Source organism: Clytia hemisphaerica, unplaced genomic scaffold (genome assembly GCF_902728285.1).
Source record: "Clytia hemisphaerica strain Z4C2 unplaced genomic scaffold, Clytia hemisphaerica genome assembly, whole genome shotgun sequence".
Classification (NCBI taxonomy): Eukaryota; Metazoa; Cnidaria; class Hydrozoa; order Leptothecata; family Clytiidae; genus Clytia; species Clytia hemisphaerica.
Window position 1 is genome coordinate 2,561,207 of NW_027104101.1, and position 21,228 is coordinate 2,582,434.

Genomic DNA, 21,228 nt, shown 5'->3' on the forward strand with positions numbered 1-21,228 from the left:
GGGCTCTTTGTTTTTATTGTTAAAATTTGGCACTTTCAGAAAATTTGCAGTTGCTTTCAGGGTATCATGACGTTCTTTAAAAATATCGTTCTCAATGTCTTGTACACTTTTGCCATACTTATATTTTCGCAAACAGAATTTAACTGGATCAGATGAGGTATTTAAACATAGTTCAGCAATTAAGTTTTCAATTTCTAATTCTTTTGTGTTTTCTGGCGGGGGTTGATCCTCCTCCTGAGGAGGATTGCTCAAATCCATGGTTCTGAGTGCAGGAGAGTATAAAGCAAAAGTTTATTAAGAAAAGTACTTCCTTTATATGTTATGGAGCAATTTGAGAGAGATTCATGATTATAACAAGTCGTGTATTGATGTGGTGTATTGTTGGGATTGTACAGAAAAGTAAAGCCACTTAGCTGAAGGCTGCACTGGGATGAGTGCAGCCGGGTATTGAAGCGTCAAAGTTGATTCTGTAGTTGTACACCCACGACTTCGGATTATGTGATTGATTTGAATGGATCATCCAGCCCACAACACAAGTTCAGTTTTGTTAATATTTTTTGTTTGTATTTGTATTACTTAGACTCAAATTTGGAGTTATGGTGTTTCTTTTTATTATAGAACTTATTCACTAATTCTTAATGGAGTGAATTTTTTTATCTGTCAGATGAATATCATCAAATCAAACTGAAGTATACTGAAGTAATTAATTATTATGAATATTGGAAAATGCGGGACACACAGGTCAGGGGCACAAGTGTTACGCGTAAGCCAAATCTATCGCGTATTACGAACAACCTCTAAATTGCCGATTACAGGAGAAAAAAAATCGACATTCAAAATGGCGGCCAAGCCCAACGCTGATAACTATCAAAAATCTTCGTTTTTCAATCAGCTATTGCAGCTCAATAAATCAATGAAATAATTTGAAATGAAAATTAAACAAACCTTTCATGAATCCAAATAAATTAAAGTATTCATCTAAAGTGAAGATTACATTTCAAAATAAAACGATTTCCAAACCAACCTAAAGTCAGTGTCTGCCAACTAAAAATTTCAAAAATGATCTGTATTACAAATACTTCCAAATGGATCCATAAGTTAAGAAAATAAAATTATCATCTAACACAGGGGTTTTGTTTTTAAAAACAAACTTCAAAATAAAATTGTTAATGAACTTGTTACTTAAAATATCACTTACTGTACTTACATAATTTATTTATGATATAATAACACCCCTTTCTTAAATAAATGGCCTCTTAAAGTCTTTTATGTTTGCCGCAAGAAGGGAGAAAAATTTAATTTGACCACCAGTTTTTTCTCTCTTTTTCTAACTATTTCCCGCGTGTTAATGTAGACACAACTTTAATCCGGGGAAATAAAGCGTTTTTATTGGTCTTTCCCCTCATCTCCGCACCAGAAAATCAGTGGGAAAATATAATGCGGGCCNCGATTTGATAAACTTTGGGCCAATCGGGTGCTTTCATTTCAAATATTACATCATCTTTTTACTCTTCGGAATAGGACCTTTCTTCCCCTCAATGATGTAATGTTATGATCACGGTGTGAGTCAGCACTTTTCAAATAAAAACAACTGATTCAAGATGGCAGACGGAAAAACACTGATTTTGGAGAAAAGTGAACAATGTTTGAAAAGCCCTTGTGACCAGTAGAATTGTTTTTGGATGCTAATTTTTGGTATATGGCTTCATGAGTAAGTATATATTGATAAAATAGTAAAGAAAGATTTTATAATTAACTTTCCCCCACTTTTTTTTGCATAGAAAGTGAAAAATGCCAAAAAAGTGACATTGTCGAAAAATGAGGAAGAAAGAGCATTGCCAGACGATCTCAATCGAACAGAATCGACGATCGAACCAGTCGAACCAAATCGAACGCAATCGACCGATTGAAATTCGATTGTCGAACGTAATCGAATCTCAATCGAACATCAAAATTCTGGGTAATATTCGATTGGTTCGATTGTTGTTCGACTGGTTTGATCGTCGATTCCGTTCGATTGAGATCGTCTGGCTTTATTCTTGCAGCTTCCCAACATCCAAGCTCTCAAACATCACAAGTCGAATGAAATTACTTTCGATTTCCCGTAGAAATTATGCGATGAACAATCCGGGGGTCAATGAATCGACGATCGAACGCAATCGAACATCAATCGAACGCAATCGAATATCGATCGAATCTGAAAATTGCGGTAATATTCGATTGAGATTCGATTGCGTTCGACAATCGAATTTCAATCGGTCGATTGCGTTCGATTTGGTTCGACTGGTTCGATCGTCGATTCCGTTCGATTGGTCTGGGCATCATTGGTGTATGTAAAGCTACCATTAACGTAGTGGTCTAAAGAAACGACTATTCTTTTTTAGAATCAACCTTACAATCTAGTTTTTATATTTATAAAAACTAGATTGCTGACGTGTGAAAAGGAATGTCGGCGTGAATGATCCTTTTGTTTCGATAATAACATCAAAGCGGGAACTAATTTTCTTCTCGTTTCTTTCATTCCTTTTTCTTTCTCATAAGTTCAAGCTTTCCCTCAGTCTCTTCCAAGCGTGATTAGTTCAAATGGTTAGACGGTTGTCTCAGAAGCATGGGTTTCCGAGTTCGATCCCTCTGGGTGTCAAATTTTTCAACTCTTCAAATTTCTTATTTTAATTCTCTTTCTATTAAAATGAAGGTCAATCAAACAGGTAACTAGCATATATTACCTCCGCTCTCTGTGTAAGGTTTAGATAAGCTATGATAGCATCACTTAATAAGAACTTTTTTAAGTTTTTTTTTTCTTCAATCTTTTTTTACCACAAGCGATTATTCAAGCCTGAGATATAGAAGAACGGGTATAGGCGTTTGCGCCTGCGTTTGGTGACTGACAGTTTCAGTTTCAGTTTCACTACTTTCACTTTCAGCCAGCGAGTGAGCGAGCATGATAATTGATTTCCGGGTCAAAATGTTTGACTCTTGATCCAATCGTTTGCTTATCTTTCTTGCGTGGTCGTCATTTGAATTTCAGTATTCAGTGCTTATAAAATACGGTTGTTATAAGGGTATCAAATTCCTCACTAAGAGGGAACAGATCATAGATTCGAATTGAACGCGTAATTACTAATAGCAATTAACATTACATAACGCGTCGATATCTCTTCACTCCCATGAAATGTGATTCAAAATTAAAGTGATGAGCACGAAAACAAAATCAAGAATTGGAAAATTTGACACCCAGAGGGATCGAACTCGGAAACCCATGCTTCTGAGACAAACGCTCTAACCATTTGAGCTAACCGCACTTGGGAGAGACTGAGGGAAAGCTTGAAGTTATGAGAAAGAAAAAGGAAAGAAAGAAACGAGAAGAAAATTAGCTCCCACTTTGATGTTATTATCGAAACAAAAGGATCATTCACGCCGACATTCCTTTTCACACGTCAGCAATCTAGTTTTTATAAATATAAAAACTAGATTGTAAGGTTGATTCTAAAAAAGAATAGTCGTTTCTTTAGACCACTACGTTCATTTAAGTTAGAATACTTTATGTGAACTTGTACCCAACCTAAACCAGACGTAATATTAATCGAACCAATCGAACGGTATTTTTAATCGAACTTTGTCGAACTTAATCAAACTTTGTTGGCCGATTAATGTTCGACTAAGTTCGGTTGTCGAACTTTAATCGAATACTCACAAATTTCTCAAAATACAAAGTTCGATTAAGTTCGATTACTGAAATCGAACTTAATCGAACTTTTTTTTAAGAGACCTCGACAGTTCGATTAGTTCGATTACATTAATCGAACTAATCGAACTTAATCAAACTTTTTCAAGTTTAATCGAACAAAAATTTGAGAAAACCCGAGCAACTGAAGGCCACTCCACTTGCGCGTAATTCGATCGCACTTTTTGCCGGCCTTTGACGACACTTTGAGGAACTTTGAAGCACCCCCGCTGGTGCAGGCCATGTACCTTCACATCCCCCCTGACCAGTGGGCACTGATCGAACTCCCCGGAACCCCGGCCGGGACCTCCAGGGGCCGTCCACGGTAGTACCCAAAGGAGGTCATTTTTTCCAATTTTGACCAATTTTCGCCAATTTTCAAGCCTTTCCGAGCCATTTAAAGGCTTCGGAGCACTGATGGAGGGTGCTGGCTTTGAGGAAGAGCAAGGCAGAGGGCATCTGAAGGGGTCCGAAGAGCTATGGGGGCTGTGGCAGGGCTGTAAAGGCCTCAATTGGTCTCACCAGCGATTTTTCCTGGTGAGAAAGGGGTGTAGCAGCCTCAATTGAGGAGGTCATTTTTGGCAATTTTTGCCGGCTTTTGACGACACTTTGAAGGACCCCCAACGGTGCAAGCGTGTACTCTCACATCCCCCTGACCAATGAGCACCGATCGAAACTCCCCGTCACACCGGCCGGGACCCCCCCCCAGGGGCCGTCCGCGGTGGTACCCAAAAGAGGTCATTTTTTTCAAATTTTGACAAATTTTCAAGCCTTTCCGCCTTTTCAAGCCTTTTAAAGGCTTCGGATGACTGATGGAGGGTGCTATCTTTGAGGGAAAGCAAGAAAGAGGGTATCCGAAGCAGTCAGAAGAGCTTTGGTTGGCTGTGGGGGGCTGTAGAGGCCTCCATTGGTCCCACCGGGGCTGGTACCAAAAGGAGGTCATTTTTCGCAATTTTTGCCGGCTTTTGACAACACTTTGAGGAACTTTGAAGGGCCCCCAACGGTGCAGACGTGTACCCTCACATCCCCCTGACCAGTCCAGTGAGCACCAATTGGACCCCCCCGGGACCTCGGTCGGGACCCACAGTGGCCGTCCACGGTAGTACCAAAAGGAGGTCATTTTTTATTGTCGAATTTTTTCGAACGGAGTTTTTTGTCGAATTTGTCGAACCTTTCTTATTGTCGAACTTTATCGAACGGAGTTTTTTGTCGAATTTGTCGAACATTTCTCGTTGTCGAACTTTGTCGAACTTAATATGTTTTGTCGAACTTAATCGAACTTAATATGTTTTGTCGAACTTAATCGAATACTCACAATTTTAGCGACTTTTGAAAAGTTCGATTAAAGAATTTAATCGAACTTTTGTCGTTCGATTAAGTTCGACAAAGTTCGATTAGTTCGGTAATCGAACTGTTCGATTAATTACGTCTGGCCTAAAAGGTTGGCAAACGATATCATCCACCAGGATGCATCCTCTCTTATTTTCCCCCTATTTTCTACTTTCCTATCTTCTATCCTGATTTTCTGACTTTTTCTAGTGTTTCTAACTGTTTTCTAAGTATTTTTCTGAAATTTGCCCGTACCGGTGAAATAGGTCTCCGACCCCCGCATAGTGTGCAAGGGGGTTCCAGGTCCCACCTGAAAATTCAGGTCCCACCTTATCCTAAAATTCCCACCTTCAGCCCAGACTCCCAGATCCCAGCTAAAAAGAAAAAAAAATATACTAATTCGAGGAACAAAACAAAATTTCTTTACCGTAATATGAAGATGAAATATATTGTTCGTCAATATACGATTATGATTGTTAAAAATAAGAGCAAAAATATTTCTTGCATATTGTTCACATTATGTAAATCTAGTTTTTATCATTATTTTACTGTGGTAATTATTCGTATATGTATAGTTCCATTTCTTACATTTTGGTGCTTCTCAAAATACCTTATTACACTTATATAACTACTCATGTTATTAATGCGAATTGCTTACCTCGCGTTAATTACAAATGTTTAAACAAAATTCGAGCCATGGTTATTTTCGAAAACCATGCCTTTCGCGTTAATAAATTCTCGCACTCATTTTAACCGCGTACTTTTACTTGACTACTCTCGGGTACCTAATAGCCGGGGGGTTTGGAATAAGCAGGGGGTTGGAAAAAAATCTCAAAATTTAATAAGCGGGGGGGGTTGGAATAAAAATGTACTGGGTGGAAAATGTTCGAAATGGAGATACAGCAGAATTAGGGCAAAAGAGGTAACTTTCAAAAAAAATTTTCCCAAAAATCAATAAGCGTTGGAATAACAATGTCTTGGGTGGAAAGTTTTCGAAAAATTAATTAGCGGTATTTATTCACACATCAAATGACCTGTAATAATAAAAAGGAAAGTTTAGCATGGTAAAAAATTATTTATGAAATATATAAAAAAAATATGTCATAAAATCTGAATATAAGAAATTTTACTTAAATTTTTTCCAAAACACCCAAGGACATGTTCATTAAAAAAGGCAAGTCCTGTGACATGTCAAAAAGTTGGAAAAATCGTTTTTTGTTAATAAATCAATAAATATTGTCTCAAAGTCTATGAAATTTGCTGGATAATTAGGTAACATGGTAACAAAGCCCCTGTAAAAGCGACACAAGCCAGTATCATATCATATATATTAAGTCTCTTTATTATAGGTCTAGTCTAAAAATATAGAACAAGATCGTTACACATGCACACTACTTGTACATGGGTGAAATGAAATATCTCTTAAAAATAAAACTGCTGTGAAACCGATATGCGGTCAGTCTGTGTAACTGTAAGAAAATAAAATATGTATGGCCGTCATGGCGACTAGTCCTCCTCAGCAAATCGTACTGGGGCTCTCCGTGGTCTCGTTGACCTACGAACAAAATCGTGTCTATTTGGGTGAACGTCCTCGTGTTGTGGGGCAGGGTTGGCGACTTCACCATCTCGTTGGAGGAGCACTTGTTGTGGTGGAGTTGGTTCCTCGAAGTCCCATTGCTTCTGCGTGTTTCTGTTGTCCTCATCGGCGTGTTGTTGTTGTTGTCGTTGATTCTCAGGTTTCTTGTAGATTTTCCATTTCTGCGCGTCTCTTGTGATGGTTCGATCTGGTCGTGATGCTGTGATTTGGTGTCCATTGATTGAGATGACTTCATATGGCGATGGGTCGAAGGGTGGTTTGGATTTGGTGCTCTTTTGTTTCAGGAGAACAGTGTCACCAAGCTGGATGTTGTGATGCTTGACGTATGGCTTGTTGTCTTTGTAGTGGGATTGTTTCATCTTCTGCGCGATCTCCTTTTCTCTTGCTTCGGTGATGTCTTTTCTGCTGGCTGTTTCATCTTGCTGTGGTAGACGTGAGTGGAATTTTCTGCCAAACAGGAGCTCTGCCGGTGCCTTTCCGGTTGTTGGGTGTGGTGTGGCGCGGTACATCTGTAGAGTCTTGTTCAGCTCTGCTTTGGGATCCTTCTTTTCGACGATGGCTGTGTGCCAGACTTTCTTGCAAATTTTCATGAAGGCTTCCGCAAGGCCATTTGCTTCCGGATCATCCGCGCTGAGCGTTGGTTCGTGACGAATACCTGCCCACTTGAAATATTCTTGGAGTTGGTGGTGCTCTTTTCCATTGAAAGGTGGGCCGTTGTCCGTTTTCAACCGTTTGCAATAACCGTGTCTTGTGAATATGTCATCAAACGCCTGGATGTTGTGTTCTGATCCTGTCCCTTTTACCACTGCTACTTCTGGATATCTTGACAGTTCGTCTATCACCACCAGTAGGTATATGCCGTCTGCTGTTGGTCCCCAATGGTCGGCTGAAAGTTTCTGCCAAGGTTCCTCCGGTGGTGTGGAAGGTGTGTTGGGGTCGCGATGCTTCGTCTCTGTTGAGGCTTGGCATGCCAGGCATCTTTGCACCGCGTCTTGTATGGCCTTGTCCATCAATGGGAACCACAATCTTGACCGCATGTATCGTTTCATCATGGTTTCTCCTGGGTGTCCTTCGTGTGCTATGTCAATGAGATTCAATCGGAGGTTGCGTTGTCCTGGTTGCATGGGCGTGTCTGGGACATAGATTTGACTCCCTCTCATGATGACGCCATTTTCGACCGATAGCTCTTTGTAAATTCTGTTGTTGACTTCTGATCCAGATGGCGGCTCTGATCTGCCTTTTGAGATGTCTTCTATGAGTTGTTGGTAGTGTGGATCACTTTGAGCAGCCTGTCTGATGGTGTCGATGTCAATCGCCGGTGTTGTGTTGTTGAGGTTGATTTTCCGTACTAGAATGGTTGTTCCAATATCGAAGCCTAGATCGTCTTGTTCCATTTCTGTGAGGTGGGATATCGGGTTCGGGTGTCTGCTGCCATAGTCGCATGGCATTTCTTTCCCCTTCAGGTAGCGGAGATTGAATTGGAGATCTTGAACCCGGTCTCTGTGGTTGCTGATTTTGCGAGATGCTGGTTTCTGTCGATTGTTGTAGATTGGAATGAGAGGTTCATGGTCTGTCCATGCTGTGAATTGACTTCCGACAACGTAGTAGCGAAACTGCTCCATTGCGAAACAGAGACCAAGACTTTCTCTTTCAATTGGGCTGTATCGTTGTTCAACATCGGTTAGAGCTCTGCTGTTGTGGTCTATCGGAACCCACATACCTTCTCCCCTCTCCTGGTAGATGCTTGCCTGGATTCCTACCTCTGATGAGTCCGACACCACGTGAGTCTTTTCATTGGGATCGTACGCTTGTAGAGTCGCTGGATCGTCTAGGATTTGCATCAGCGTCTGGTATGCAGTTTCCTCTTCTTCCTGCCAGCGGAATTTCTCCCCCTTCTTCAACAATTTGCGAAGCGGTGCGGTAGTGTCTTCATATGTTGTGTGTAGTTTGTTGTCGAATGTGAACTTCGCATTGTACTGGCAAGCCATCAACAAAGAGCGAACATCCTCTGTGTTTTCAGGTCTGCCACCGTCTTTGATGTTTTGAATCTTCTTTGGGTCCGCTGTCACGCCATTTGAATGGAACGTCCGACCAAACCATTTGATTCTTGTCTGTCCGAACGTCGATTTGGACGGTTTGAGGATTGTGCCATTCTCTTTACAACGATCCAGGAATGCTGCGAGGTTTCTGTAATGTTCCTTGTAGTCTCTTCCGTAGACTAGGATGTTGTCATGCAATGTGGTGACGCCTTGGAGGCCAGCAAATGCTTTCCGTATCTCGTTGTGGAAGACGCCGCTTGAGGCTGTGGGTCCAAAATACAGCCTCTCCATTCTGTGAAGGCCCTCGTGTGTTTGAAAGATGCTCTTGTCTTTGGATTCTTTGTCTAGCTGAAGTTGATGGTAACCCCAGCCCATGTCCATTTCACTGAAAATCTTCGCTTCCTTCAGGTCGTGGCGGATCTCCTGTGGTGTTTGGACGTGGAATCGAGTGCGCTTCATCCCCGCATTGCGTGGTGTGTTGTCTATGTTCATCCTGATTTGACCATTGCTTTTATCTGTTATCACCACGTTCATCACGCAGTCATAGCTTTCTCGTGGGTCCACATCCGTTATCACTCCCTGTGTTCTCAGAAATTCAAGGAGTTTGCTGACTTCGCCTTGATAGTGGATTGGAACGTTGCGAAATGGTGGTTGCTTTGGCTCGAATTCTTCTTCATAGTTGAGGTGGATGGGCTTCGTTCTGATGCATCCAATTTTGTTGTCGTCGAAGACTAGACCTCGGTATCCGTCGACAAGTTTCAGTATCTTTTCGATCTCTGTTGGGTCTGCTTCGTTGCTGTCTGGACGTGTTTCGACTTGTATCCCAAGGTTGTCTCTGATGAGTTGGGGAATCCTCTTGATTGCACTTGTGTCTTGTGTTCGGGGGCTCTTTCCTTCCTTGTTGAAGGTGATGAATCCTAGGTGTTCTGCGTCGTTGTCTCCGAGTAGCGGTTCTGGTTGAAAACCGTCCACAACATATACTTTGCTATTGATCTTGCTTCCTTTGGCGTTCTCGATCACAGTGTGAACCATTCCGGTGATGTTGAGATTGTTTGAAGATCCCCATGCCCTGAGTATGATGTCCGGCTCTTCCAGGGGTCCCATGGTGTTGCTATAGTGTTCAGGTGTGATGATGGTGTGCTGGCTACCTGTGTCTGCGAAGAGGGTGTGTTTTGTGCCGCCTATCTTGACATCGACCCATTTGTCTGCTGGCTTAGTCACCTTCTTTATGGCAGTGAGTGTAGTAGGTTCTTGGTTCGAGTCATTTCGCTTCAATGTTGTAAAGTAATCTGCGTTGATTCTTTTGACCGTCTTCTTTCCAGGACAAATAGGAGTTCTGGCAAAATGGTTCTTCCCACCACATGTGAAGCATTCTTTGCCATTTGCTGGGCATCTCCCTGACTGATGGCTGGAGTTGCATCGGTTGCAAGATCCTTTGTGTCTGTTGCTATACTTTCCTGCCTTTTTGAGCTTCATTACTTTCAGGGATTCAATCATCTCGTCTATCTCCTCTTGTGTCATACTATCTTGATTCATTTCGTGTCGAACACGTTTGACATGTGTTGTCTTGTCCAGGCTGTGGGCGTCGTCTCGGCCTGCTTCTCGTGCTTGGCCCCATCTTGAAAGTTTCTCTAGGTTTGGATCCTCCGCAAGCGCCTTCTCTCTCAGGCTGACATCATTCATGCCGAATATGGCAGCATCCTTTATAGCTTCCTCTGTGGTGTAAGGTTTCTTGTCAAAGTTCAGGGACTTGGCCTTCTTTTCGAGATCTAGAAGGAAGTCACCCCACGTTCGTGTTCCTTGTTTGGTCCCCAGAAGCTGGTGCATGGCCATTGTTCGATTGACCATACGTCTCAGATAGTAACGTAGCCGTTCAATAGTCTGCATGTAGGTGGGTGCAGCTTCTGGGTTTGCTTCTGCACCTTCCCCATTTGCTTGTGCACCTTCTTCGTTTGCTCGGGCTCCTGTGTTGAGGTGTGATCTCTCTGCACGAATCAACTCAACCATCTCTGGTCCTCCCCAAGTTTTCAGGAGGATGATCTTTTCTTTGTCTTCTGTTACACCAATGTAGTCCATCCTGTTTTCTGCATCATCGAGCCATTCGTTAAATAGAATGAGCTTCTGCATTTTGTCAGTGCCTAGGCTGCATTGTCGTATCGGCCCAAGTGCGGATGGATCATTCTTTGGTGGTGCTGCAGCTGCCGCAGCCGGAGCTGCTTGCTGTAGCTGACCGCCAGTGATAGCTGCCATAAGTGTCTGGAATTGTTCAGGACTGAAATTCATCTTGAACTGCGTTGTTCGTATTAGACAGGAAAAGGAAAGGTCTTACCTACAACGACCAGGGCACACCTGGTGTGATGAAAGTTTCAGTAAGACTATGACGTGTCTTTCTTCTTTTCCTTGATCACGTGTCTTGTGAAGTCGTCTCCTGTGCTATGTTGGCAGCGTCTTGATTCAGTGATTGATCAGTCAAATAGAGTATGGTAATAAAGTAAGGAATAGTCTTACCTCGAAGGTCCAGGGCAAACCTGGTATGACTGAGCTTTTGGTAAGACGTCCAAGTCTTTCTTCTGGATCAAGTCTGTCAGTGTGTTGTGTCTGTGTCCAGTTTCAGCTAGTGGTCTTGTGTGTATCACTATATGTATCTTGTTTCAATAGTCTCTTCGTTGCCAGTGTAAAAGCGACACAAGCCAGTATCATATCATATATATTAAGTCTCTTTATTATAGGTCTAGTCTAAAAATATAGAACAAGATCGTTACAGCCCCTGAAAGGACAAAATTTCACTTTTTGTTGTTAGTTTACCAAGAATGGATAATAATGTAACTTTTTAATTCACCTTGACCTGGAAAATGACTTTTTGAAGAATGCATGAAAATTGATTTAAATTTTCAAAGCTTAGTATGTTAACTATCACCTGTTGTTATTCGGACAGGTTTTGTTGAATGGTAACAAAGATATGGGATAATGAAGTAACATAGTCAGAAAATCATAATCTTTCAATAACTTCAATATTATAGAACATAGAAAGTCAAAACTTGAACATTATATAATAAACAAGGAATATAAGATATTGAAATCCCTAAATGACGCTAACATTTTCATTAATTGGGGCTTTTTGGATAATTTGTAACAAAACTGTCACCTATCATTACTAGCACTTTTGGTTGCAAAAACTAGAAATTTAGGTTTGCTATCATTTAAAGCATAGACAAATATTAAACAGATATAAGTGCTTTCAAATTTTTGTTTTTTATTAATGGGACATGGTCTGGATAACATGATAACATAGATAAAAGAAAACAGAATTTTTCGCAAACTTTGTTACTAAGTTATTCAAATCTTACCAAATAACACTTGATAGGAGGTCATATAAGAAGGTGAACTAAAGGTAATTTAAAGGGTTATTTTTGAGAGCTCAGTTCTAACCTTTTCATTGATTTAGACAGCTTCAACCTTTCAAAACCCTAATGATGGTCAATCGCTAAATCAAATAAAATTTGGGCAAATTATGACGTGAAAATGTCTGATCACGTGTTGATGATGAATAATTAACACTTAAGTTCAAGTCATTACTCTTTTGGAAACAATGTTAAAATAGCCTTAGATAGCCAATGAAAAATAAAGGCCTAAAAAGAATAGTTTTCTTAATTAATAGTTGTCAATGATTGGATAAAAAGGTAACAAAACTCCACATTTTTCACCCATCACGTTACAAAATTATCCAAAAAGTGCCTATTATATCAATTTTTTGTACCTTTTCTTTTGCGAAACTTAAGGTTTCTACTTTTAAAAACTTCTCTCTGAAGGAAACCTATGAGCTTTTAAAAGTATTATAGATATGGTGAGACATGTGAAGAGGTATGAATGACAGTTAATTATGCAAGCTTTTTCAAGGTAGCTTTTGAAAATGTTACATTATTATCCAATTCTTACCAAACAGTACTCCTTACTCTGCTAATTAATTTAAAAACATTAGGTACAATAAAAACATCAGGTTTTAACTCAAATGAAATGTTTTTTGATATCAATATCTGGATATTATTAAACAGCATATTGTGACCTTTAAGCTGTGTTACATCATTATCCAGTGGGTATTTCAACAAACTTTTGCGTGTCAAAATGATATCTATTATACCCTAAATAAGTTCTATAACTCAAGATATCTATAGGTTAAGCTGCTTAGTAGATCTAGAAATCATTATCCAGCTTAACTGAAAAAGTTGGTGTTACATCATTATCCAGCACTGTAAAAAGTTCAAAATAACATATCTTTTGTTCTTTTAAAGGGGAAAAAATTCTGTTACCAAATTATCCAAGAAGAACATTTCACCTTAACCATCAGAATAATCTGACCTTTGATAAGAAATGGTAAACCACTAAAATGGGTAATCTTGTAACATAGACATCAAATGTCACAGAAACCTCAAAAACTTGCCTTTTTTAATGAACATGTCCCCAAAGTCCCACCTAAAGAAATTAACTCCCACCTTAACTTGTTTCTCCCACCTAAAACCTGGAAAACCCCAAATCCCACCTGAAAATTTTCGACCCAAATCAACAAAACCCCCCCCCACTATTCTGGGGGGGTGCACACTATGCCCCGGCTCGAACCACCAAATACAAGCAACCTTAGTTTACTAGCCCAATGCCTAACTGCTTGCGCCAACGAGACACGGCAGAAAACTGTCATTCACAAATACTTAGGGGCCGTCGACAAACGATTTTCCTTTTTTTAACGGCTTCTGGCCGTAAGGGGTGGGAGGGGGTCACTGCAATGCCGTTAAAAAAGTTTAAAAAAAAGGGAAAGTCTCACTTACAAATTTCATCAGTCCAAAAAGTAGAAACATGTGAAAAAAGGCTAAGACCAAAGCAACCAGACGACATTCACCTTATTCCCGATCACCAATTAATGCTTCGACGAGAAAAATGACTGGTCACGTGACGAAAGTCGGCAATTTTTCCCTCCGCCTCAGTTGACTCCTTGCTCCACCCATCCCGCCCTGACTTGCTGCGGGGCTTGGAGTTTCAAAATTGAAAGGTCACGGCTCAAAACCACATGTTTATTCCGTGAGAAAAGAAGAACTTTGAGGATTACGAATCGAAAGAACATGGCGGCCATGGACCAGTGAAAGTATTTACTTTTGAAGAATTTTTTTGGCCGCTAAGACGTAGGGGGGAGGGGGTCTGAACCTTAACGGCCTCAGGCCGTTAAAAAAAGGAAAGTCGTTTGTCGACGGCCCCTTATAGCGTGTAATTTACAGACCTTTATTAAGAAAGCTCCCAACCCTACCGATGCCCCTACAAGGATCCCTACGGGATCCTAAGTTAGGTCACAGGGTACGGATGCCCCTAAGAAGGCCTTCGGCCTTATATTGTGACTCTCGAGCTCCAACCCTAACCCTAACTGATAATAACCGAACCCCCGTTAGGTCCGCAGATTGAAAAATTTCACTTGCATCCTGGTGGATGATATCGTCTGCCAACCAACCTAAAAGCTGCAAAACTTAATTAGCTTTTAAGGGATAGTTTACTTTTTGCCAAAAGATTTCTAGTTCTTGAGTTATGGCAAATTTCCCAAACCCCACGTTTTCTCAAAAAAAGTTGCGCGCAGACAGCGTGAAAATATAAAAAACAGCGCGCTAGAAAGGTTAAGACATTAAAATAATAACTGAATAATTAATTAGTTCCATCCTTCTAAAACCACTCTCTTATGTTTGGTGCCATTTGTTATCCATTCACACCATCCACATCACATTTTGTATAATGAATATTTTTCGTGCTTTTGTCAGCATCATATTTTATGATTTTGTCATTATTTTTGTAAGTAAGTGTCACTATGTCAAAATAGGTTGTTATTCTGTTCAATTGTTATTTTATAATATCTAAATAGCATGTATTACTTTTTTGTAATTTAATGCGCTATGTATTGATGTTATGTTATGTATATATTATGATCTTATTTTTTTTTCCGGTCTGCACTTTGTTGACCTGTGACCTGCGACCTGTGACCTGCGTTTTACACTAACCGTAATTTCCTTCCTAGATTTTGTAATTTCCCGCAAAAGTACAATTTCCATTTCTTGGAAATTCATCCAATCTTGTTTTTTAAATTTCTCAAACTTAGGGCCCCCTACAATATTTTTTCATTAGGGGTCCCCTAAATTCTAGGGGTCACCTAAATTCTCAGGGGCCACCTAGCACCTGCTTATAAGCGATGGAAACCAATTCCTGCCTAGAATCTTACTCACAATAAATTGACACATACGTTTGTTTCGTTGAAAGGCATTGTCTTGTGGTTCCGGTTAGCAGTGGTTACATGTTACTAGTAAATATAGTACAAATAATAATGATTTCTAATAACTAGTTGATTTATCACTTATTATGGGCTATTCTCCTAATAGCCGTGCAATTGTCACTTGTCTATCTGTCTGTCTTACTCTTGGCACATAGCCGGCAAAGCGTCTGTGTCTTGGCATATATCAACCGCCAAGTTTTTGAGCTGATAATAACGTGGTCGATATTCCTAAGATGTTACGCAATGTTCGATACTGTAAAGGCGGGTAAAGGGAACAGTGAGTGGTTCCTTCCGGAATGGAGAGTTCTCTTATAATCGACTTGAAAAATATTTATACAAAAATCTTTTAATTCCTATGGATGAGGACTGATCTTTTGTGATTGTCCTGATGCATAACTCTTGCCCTAAAGAGCAAAACAAGGTGTTCTCTGAGGAGCCAACGTAGAGAACGTGCAAGGCAAAACTGCTGCACCAAACAGAAGTTCCATCCAAGTTAGACTGGAGTCGTTTATAATGCGTATAATACTAATAATACCAATACTAATAATAATAATACGGGATTTAGTTTGTATAAACTAAAATCGTTCCATTCATTACTTTTTGCTTTATTTCTACTATGTATAAATTAGTCGTCTAGCTTGCTAGACTACATCCGAGTATAAATATGACAATTTTTATAACTAACAAAAATATAAAACTTCTTCTTTTGATGGTCTTGGCCCTTGTTTTATTGTATTGATGACATGTTCTTTTACTGCTTTCCGTATCTCGTAAGTCATCCTTTGTCGCATATTGTCGTAAACAAAAAAGAGATAAAATCAAATATAATTAAAATGGTTGCAAATATTTGCTAAGTATGCTAACAAGAGTCAAAAGACCGAGTGATCTGCACACGGCTTGTCAGTCCTTTTGAATAGTCCCAGACTCAATGCTTATGCATACGTGAAAAATATGTTTGCATAGGAACGGAAGGAAAACAATTCCAAACATCTTCGAACGTCGGAAATTTAAGTGATGTTGATAATTGTGGATAAATCTTCAAATGTAACTCAGGCCAGGGGGGGGGGTTCAGGCAGTTGATCCAGAACACTATGCCTGTTTTAACCGTGGTGGTCCATTTTCAAATTTCTATAAGGCGAGACCAATTTGATTGGTTGTTTTACGGGCCCGACCGACCCTGAAATTCCAAACGTCGAAATAAGAATAAAATTGATTTTGGTAGTACATTTTTATTTTCATAGCTTTATAGACTGCCAATTTTTCAAAATTTTAGTAGTTTTTCTAGGGGGGGGTTTCAGGGGGTACCCGATTCCGTAATTCCGCCAATTTTTTCTCCAATTTCCGTCACACAGTCTTTAAATTGAACCAAAATTCCGTCACCGAAAATTCCTTTGAAATTCAATATTTTTGTCGAAAATTCCGCAAATTTTGAAAATCTTTTACCAATTCCGAAATTCCGCGAATTTTTTTGCTAAATTCCGTTTTTCCGCACTAAAATTGTCTAATTTTCCGCCTCCGTCAGAGAACCCAATTTCTGTAATTCCGTCTAAATTTTCGCCAAATTCCGCCACTCCGTCCGAAAAAAGGGCCGATTCCGCTCCTCCGCCAACCATGAAACCCCCCCCCCTTTCTAAGGTTTTGAGAATTTTATGTTTAATTTTTCATTTTATCCGTGAATTCGACTTTTTGTGTCTTTTTAGTTTCTATTTCGTATTTTTGTCTGCTGCCTTTTTAGGAAATTTTATGGGTGAAATTCTACTTTTGGATCATCTATTCCAGTTTTAAAAATTCTTGAGGGCCTTTTTCATTAGCAGATATATAGGCTGGTGGCCAATTTCTTTTGTTCTCGGGATAAGAGTTTTCAAAACTATAAACTCTTCTTTATTTAGAAATCGTATTTTCAATACTTTGGGAGCACTCAGGGATTCTAGAATTCCAGTCTTCGACCAGCACTAACCTAGCACAGCCTAGCACTGCTATTTTTGGACATTTGTTTGAAAGAGCTCTATTTCTTGATAAATGTCATCGTGAGTGACTGTTTTGATTTTGGGTCACTTTGATATTACTGCATGCAGAAAACTCAGTTTGAAGACTGTTGGAGCGCTTAAGGATTGCCTATTCCATTTATTCCTACATTTACAAGGTTTGAAAATGGAACGTCTAATCCTGTAAAGCTTGTGATTTTGAACAATAAAATGCAAGAATACGAGAGAGTTGTTAATAATGAGTCGCTCAGCAATATCTTAGTTCTGAAAAAGAGCTTTTTAGGATAAAGAAAATACTTATTTTTTCATTTTCCTCAAACTTTGAAAGTTTTTTATTTGGAATTAGGGACAATATAATATCCTTGGAGATGATTGCCAGAGTCTCGTAATAGATAGAAACAGAAAATCTTTATTTTTGGAATATGTGATCCATCACTGCTCGAATAGAAAAAAATACATGTATACAATCCGATTTTGCATCTTTGTGGAACTTTTTATCCAATAATGCTGATTTTTCTTTCCGTCAGACCAAAAAAACTGTTTTTGACGAAAATTAAGTGTCAGGTTTTCGCCAAAAGTGTAAAAAATACCGACATAACACAACTTTGTAGTTTTAAACAGACATTTTTTTCAAAAATCAAAAATCAGTCCATGCTAAGCAGAGTAAACAGTATCTGCTTCAACATTATAAAATGGTTTAACTGACTTTTTCTAGGCCAAACAACAATGTCAACCAAAATTCTCTCCAGAAGTTTCATTTTTTCTATCGGAAGACAATGGTGTCAGGTATGGTTAAACTCCTTTCTTATTATAAAATGTTTAAGCAGGTAGACAGGTTTTTGTGAGGAGGAGTGGACTGAGTTCCATTCTCATATTGGTATTTCAGTTAATTTTCTGAACACACCTTAAGCCGCATTTTTACTGCCTTACGCAATAGTAGGTGATGCCGTGCATTGTGTTGTGTTAAAACAGAGTAAAACATCTGATAGTGACAATAAAAATGTACATGGTAAAGTCCATTGGATTCCTTTATAACATTCTCATGGTTATAAGTGGTATGAGTTTTATTTAGAAAGTATGGTACGAAATTGCGAGAATCTGATTGGCCTAGAGAAGTGCAACGAATCACTAATTGCTCTATTAAAACTTCTTGTTGTAAGACTGCATCCCTCTAAACCAACCAGAGTGACTCGAGTAATTCTGCCCAACTGGTGATTATCAAATACTTCTTCTAATCTCATGGTTGATTGAAATTCGATTGACGTTTTTGTTTACGTTAATTTGAAATTTCCCGCGAACTTGCAATTTCCCTCCTAGCTTTTGCAATTTCCCTCCTAGCTTTTATAATTTCCCTCCTAGCTTTTGCAATTTCCCTCCTAGCTTTTGTAATTTCCCTCCTAGCTTTTGTAATTTCCCTCCTAGCTTTTATAATTTCCCTCCTAGCTTTTGCAATTTCCCTCCTACTTTTTGTAATTTCCCTCCTAGCTTTTGTAATTTCCCTCCTAGCTTTTGTAATTTCCCTCCTAGATTTTGTAATTTCCCTCCTACTTTTTGTAATTTCCCTCCTAGCTTTTGTAATTTCCCTCCTAGCTTTTGTAATTTCCCTCCTAGATTTTGTAATTTCCCGCAAAAGTGAAATTTTCATCGTTTGGAAATCCATCACTATTTTCGACTTTCTTACTAACTTCAAAGGCTTAAGTAAATGGAATACTATCCAATTAAAACTCGATTCACGTTTCTATGACTTTTTTTAGACCTCTTTTTAAATTTTCAGATTGATTTCCTGTGTTAAATTGACGTCTTTCAGAATTGTTAGAATTTCAATCCAAAATGTGAGATTAACCAGGAATCACATGCTTGTTTTCGTGAAATTCTGGATAAATTACCCTCGGTCAAATTTCGAAATGTTTTAAATTTCCCTCATTGTACTCGGGAAATTTCAAAAAATTTCAAAATTGACCTCGGGAAATTTATCCCGAATTTCCCTTATAACCATGAGATTACTAGTACAAATTTTTGCGAAGCGAATTTATGAGCGAAGCAGTTTTGCTATATTGTGCACGTACCTTTAACTTCTATCCCAAGCGAAAATTTGCTATAAAATTTGCTATATAAATCACATCTTCAAACCGATGATTTTATCAAAATGACCTTGAATGGTTTGGCTTGAAGCCACGAAAACTTTCTCGGTTTGGTAGCTAGGACTGCGAAAAATGCCGTTTTAAAATGGTGTAATCTAACAGTGAACAGCAACAAAATTACCGGAAGCCGAAACACGGACTTAAAATCTGAAGTTGATCAAATTGCCGCGCGGGCGACATGCATCTAAGCAATCTAAGCAGTGGTTCTTCGGTTTTAAATGTTTATTTTGCTGTTAAATGGAAAAAAAATAGTTTGAACAGTAACAGAAAGGATCTTCATCATCCCTTGACTTTTAACAGCAAGTATCAAGTATCAAATAAGGTCAATTAATGAGAGGTTTTTGCAAGTCGCGCGGGCGGGCGGGAGGAGTGCTACCTTGCACTACCAAGTGGATATTCTATGATAAAGAAGTACGGAGATAATCAAATTTGTCGAATTTGTCAAGAAATAAATCAAAACTGCCCAAGAACCAACAAGCCATCTTTGTACATTTTTGTTTTTGTTTTATTTTTATGTTTTGATGATTTCGACAGACGATTCGTGATTCGAATAAAAATGTTCGATCGTTCGACGAATATCGTTCGATTTTATTAAGGTACCATTTACACTAGAATAACTAGAAGGAAAAAAAAAGAGCAATGCGCGGCGGGCGTTATGCCGCCGTGGATTATGTGGTGTGTTTGGGGCATTAAGGCTCTTACGACCCTGTCTCTATAGCGGCTTTATTAATTAGAGGGATTTTTAGAGTGTCTCTTATTTTGCTAGCAACTTGCGAAATGAGGTGGAGTCTGGATCGCTTCGCAACCCTTATACAATACGGCTAGTACTCTACTCTAAAATTTTTATTTTCGTCATCAGATTCGAAATGGAAGTACAAACATGGAGAAAGTGATTGTAGCATCAAAAGAACCTTTCTGTGAGAACTTAACCAAAGGAACTCGTTACTCATGGTGCACTTGTGGTTTAAGTCACAAACAGGTAAAGAGAATGCTGTCATCTTTTTGCGATTTCTAAATGATGGTTTTTGAGCCCAAAATACGACATCGCTCCTACTCGCTCTAGTACAGTATTTGAACAAACAAAAAATCAACATCTTATGACATAGCGCTCATTATTCAAATTTCAAAGAGTACTCTTTTTCGTTTCAGCCATTTTGCGATGGAAGCCACGAAGGTTCGGGAATGCGGCCACATCGTATGAAAGCAGAAGAAACTTGTGAAGTCTTCTTTTGTGGATGTAAACAAACCAAAACACCTCCTTATTGCGATGGCTCCCACATGAGTGATGACGTACAGGCTTGCGTTATCGGTTCCTCTTTATCGTGATTACTTTCACGGGTTGAAGAAACTTCGAGGTATTAAACTTTCCTCTCCCAAAGACTTAATTAATGAAATAGTTTTATATATAAGTTTCCAATTGAATATATTATACATATTTTTTAAATGATACTGTCCTTTATTAGTTTGCGTTTTTTTATAGATGAAATGAAAATTGATAGCGAGAAATTAAAATGGCTGAATGGTTGCTTCTTGCTCTATTGAATTTATCCCTCTACAATCAGACTTGACCGTGGGAACTAAAGGTCTTCATTGGACATTTTTAGAATACACACCCTTCTCACAGACCCGATGAGCCAGTGGGGCGGTAAAAATAACGGACCAAAACTCGATGGGGGATCGATATTCATATTCACATGTTTTTTTATGGCTGGGGTTGAATTCCTTTGTTTTCTTGCCAAAACATTTAGTGGGGATATAAAAAATAGAACAATATTTTGCAGCGGTGATTTGCTTTTCTGATTATCTTCATTGGGCTCAAAAAATAGAGTATAATTTTCCACTGGGGACAATATTTTGGCCAGTGGGTCTGTGAGAAGGGGGTGTTAAAATGTCATCTAGCTGCCGAATTTCAAATCTTGTGTATAGCATGGCGCTCTAAAATTGAAACTGAGATACTTACGCTCGGACAATTAGCAAGAGAATCATTTGCTTTAAAGACTCTTTCGAAAAATAGTTACTATAATCAGTAAATTTTTAATGATTATAATATAATTTTATTTCAATGATGTTTTTACAGAAAGAAGCACACGAAACAGGAGTTTCGGGTTACTGTAT

At 39.0% G+C, this 21,228-nt stretch overlaps 1 protein-coding gene across 1 annotated transcript; it reads left to right on the forward strand.

The window, feature by feature from the left end:
- The first annotated feature begins 1,560 nt into the window (after positions 1–1,560).
- Positions 1,561–21,225, forward strand: LOC136813079 (CDGSH iron-sulfur domain-containing protein 3, mitochondrial-like). The gene is made up of 4 exons (XM_067069605.1): positions 1,561–1,711; positions 17,688–17,758; positions 19,973–20,092; positions 20,263–21,225. Exons 1-4 carry the CDS (start codon positions 1,708–1,710, stop codon positions 20,437–20,439), a joined length of 372 nt encoding a protein of 123 aa, XP_066925706.1. The 5' UTR covers positions 1,561–1,707; the 3' UTR covers positions 20,440–21,225.
- The last annotated feature ends 3 nt before the right edge of the window (positions 21,226–21,228 follow it).

Excerpts from the sequence above, each read along its gene's own strand:
- LOC136813079 (XM_067069605.1), top strand. Across the intron at positions 17,759-19,972 it reads TCGGAAGACAATGGTGTCAG|ATTCGAAATGGAAGTACAAA; the intron begins GTATGGTTAAAC and ends TTTCGTCATCAG. Across the intron at positions 20,093-20,262 it reads GTGGTTTAAGTCACAAACAG|CCATTTTGCGATGGAAGCCA; the intron begins GTAAAGAGAATG and ends TTTTCGTTTCAG.